Source organism: Cebus imitator, unplaced genomic scaffold (genome assembly GCF_001604975.1).
Source record: "Cebus imitator isolate Cc_AM_T3 unplaced genomic scaffold, Cebus_imitator-1.0 Scaffold77, whole genome shotgun sequence".
In the NCBI taxonomy this organism is placed as follows: Eukaryota; Metazoa; Chordata; class Mammalia; order Primates; family Cebidae; genus Cebus; species Cebus imitator.
Window position 1 is genome coordinate 1,426,769 of NW_016107392.1, and position 2,622 is coordinate 1,429,390.

At 46.2% G+C, this 2,622-nt stretch overlaps 1 protein-coding gene and 1 long non-coding RNA gene across 3 annotated transcripts in view; one reads left to right on the forward strand and one right to left on the reverse strand.

Moving 5' to 3' along the window:
- Positions 1-552, forward strand: part of LOC108307284 — a 2,893-nt gene extending 2,341 nt beyond the window's left edge. Inside the window, exon 2 of the long non-coding RNA XR_001826483.2 lies at positions 493-552. This is a non-coding gene — a long non-coding RNA (uncharacterized LOC108307284). The remainder of the gene's footprint in view (positions 1-492) is intronic.
- The window catches only part of AKR1B10 (aldo-keto reductase family 1 member B10), a 14,033-nt gene that overhangs the window by 3,126 nt on the left and 8,285 nt on the right, over positions 1-2,622 (reverse strand). For both annotated transcript variants that reach the window (XM_017532626.2, XM_037739980.1), the window contains exons 5-7: positions 1,475-1,597; positions 1,069-1,175; positions 573-654 (exon numbers count right to left, since the gene is read on the reverse strand). In XM_017532626.2, coding sequence (XP_017388115.1) covers positions 573-654; positions 1,069-1,175; positions 1,475-1,597 — 312 coding nt within the window. The remainder of the gene's footprint in view (positions 1-572; positions 655-1,068; positions 1,176-1,474; positions 1,598-2,622) is intronic.

Sequence of the window (2,622 nt, forward strand, 5' to 3'; positions counted from 1 at the left end):
CGATCTCTTGACCTTGTGATCCACCGGCCTCGGCCTCCCAAAGTGCTGGGATTACAGGCGTGAGCCACCGTGCCCCGCCCAGGACCCCTTCTTTTATGGAAAGGAAGAATAAAACATCTCCTCAGCTCACTGTGGCTTCAGCTATAATCGCTAATATTGACTGAGCTAATAAGCTATTAGACATGTGCCAGTCCTCCGCTTGATTCTCTCCTTTCATCTTAGGGACAAACCTGTGATCTTCAGTTTTTAGGAATAAGGAAGGTGGCCTGGGGATCATAAGGCTGATAAGTGGTAGAGTTATGGGATATGGGCATCTGCACCCATATCCCTAAACTCCAAAGCCATGCTTTGCCGCTGAGCTGTAGGGCTTAACAGGAAGCCGTGAGACAGAAGCTATCTTTATTCCAGTGACAGCTCCTGTGTTTCCTAGAGGTTCCAGCAGACTTCGAAGGAAACACGAGGGCTTCAGCTCCAGTTTTCTTCTCCTTTAAGGAGTTAATTGAGGATAACACAGAAATGAAACATGAGACTAGAAGAATGAGTTGTTGGATAGAAAAAGAAAAACATGGTACCTGGGCTGCAGTTTTTTTGTGCTTTGCAGCAATCTCCTTAATCTTGGGATCCTCCAGCAGAGAAGGGTCCTCTGGCTTGGCCCTAGGGGCAGAAAAAGATAACGATGTGAACAGTCACCATGGTTACCATGTGCAGATGGACACCACTCCAATCAGGGTTTCAAGAGTGATCATCAGAGCCTCTCCATCTGGAAGACAGGCGGGAGGACCTGGAAGCTTGGGTCCTTCCCACGGGCTCTCAGCATTTTGCAAAGGCTGGTTCGCCCTTGGGTGGCTGAAGTGGAAATACTCCCAGACGGTCAAGCATGTCACTCTTGTTTGTTTGTGTGTTTAATTTCCATTTTTTCCCACTTTCATCCCATTTAGGTGTACCAAACACATTACCTTAGACACATTTTTCTTTCCAGTGACTTATGGTCTCATACCAACATTTACCAATTATAAAATTATGTTTTTAAAATTATCAAGAGAAAGACCCACCCCTTGGAAGGCTCACCAAGGTCTATCCGGAGAGCCCAGGGGGCTGTAGGCTGTAATGGTGATGCCCTTGGAGTGGCAGTACTGGATCAGTTTCTCCTGTGTGAGGTAGGGGTGGCACTCAACCTGCAATAGCAAACAATCCTCAGCATGGGGGAAGGCCAAACAATCCTCAGCATGGGGGAAGGCGGCTTGTTTTTTGAGTTGTTCATAGGGAGTTCTACACACACAAAAAGACAACCAAGCAAAGGCCAAACACCTGCCCACTGATATACTTGCTAAATCATCCATGAGATCAGCCTCACACCTCCCCAAAGTATCCTGATCACTGACCCCTGGGATGAGACTCAGTACATAACACTAGACTTTCCTCCCAATGTTTAAAACAGGGCAAGACCCTTACCCTTATACCACACAGAATTTACCTGGTTAGTCACTGGTTTATATTTCAGTCCAGGTTTGTTTAAGAGCCTCTCGATCTGGAAGTGGTTGAAATTGGAGATCCCAAGGGCTTTCACCAGCCCTGCGTCCACCAGCTCCTCCATGGCCTGTCATAGAAAACAATACCTTTTGGGCAGCCCCAGAGGGACTCCAGGGACCCTGGCTTGCCTTAGTCCTCCCTGGGGCAGAAATTGCTTAGGATCTACTGCAACAGTTAGTACAACCATTCACAGGAAATTTCAGTTCAGGGCCTGGGTAACCATCAGTGACTGGTTCCAGCCCTACCGTCCCTCCTTAGCCCAATTAAACTAGGAGTAACAGGTAAAGATTTTGTGTGCTTGCCACTCTCACCTTACTCGTAAAGAGATACATAAAAAATTATACTTCTGTACATAGGGGAAATATGAAAGATTTGTCATGAAAAAATAAAGTATAAGTCAAAATTGACATTTGCAAGTTGATGAGATGATTTGATTTTTAATTAAGCCACATGATAGCAGGGAGCTACTGTTGTGTTTGTGCATTGTACACCCAGACCTGGGCAAGCTGGGTTAGTTGGGAAGAGGCTGCAGCATGTGGAGAAGCCTCATTTGTGGATTCTGAATCAATCTCTCCCACACCAACCATGGTTTGCTTTGCAGGAAAGTCATGCATCTAGATTATGCCCTGGCAGGGGCACCTGACCAAGAAGTTATGTGGTGCTGAAACCTGACCCACTGCCTGCACACCCAGCCGTGCTTCCTGGTACAGAAACTACAGATGTTTCTATACCCAAGGAAGGGAATATTTGTATACTTAGCCTATATTGGGCATTTTCCAAACTTGCCCAGAGATATCATATATGTTAGCAGCAGCCTCCAATGCAACATGTATTTATTAGCCATCGATTACATGTCCAGATCCTGCCCAGAAGTTGTCAGGATGTAAAAGTATACAATGTGCTTCCTTCTTCTGGGATTCTCATAGTCTGATTAAAGTGATAGGGTTCCCTTCTGTGGAGCAATCAACCATGACACTGAGGCTGCCTCGGATAACATGACAGTGGTATAGACAGAGTCAGGGAGGGCAGAGAAGGAAGAGATTCACACAGCCTGCAGTTGTCTGGGGAGACTTTCAGGTAGAGCTTAAACTG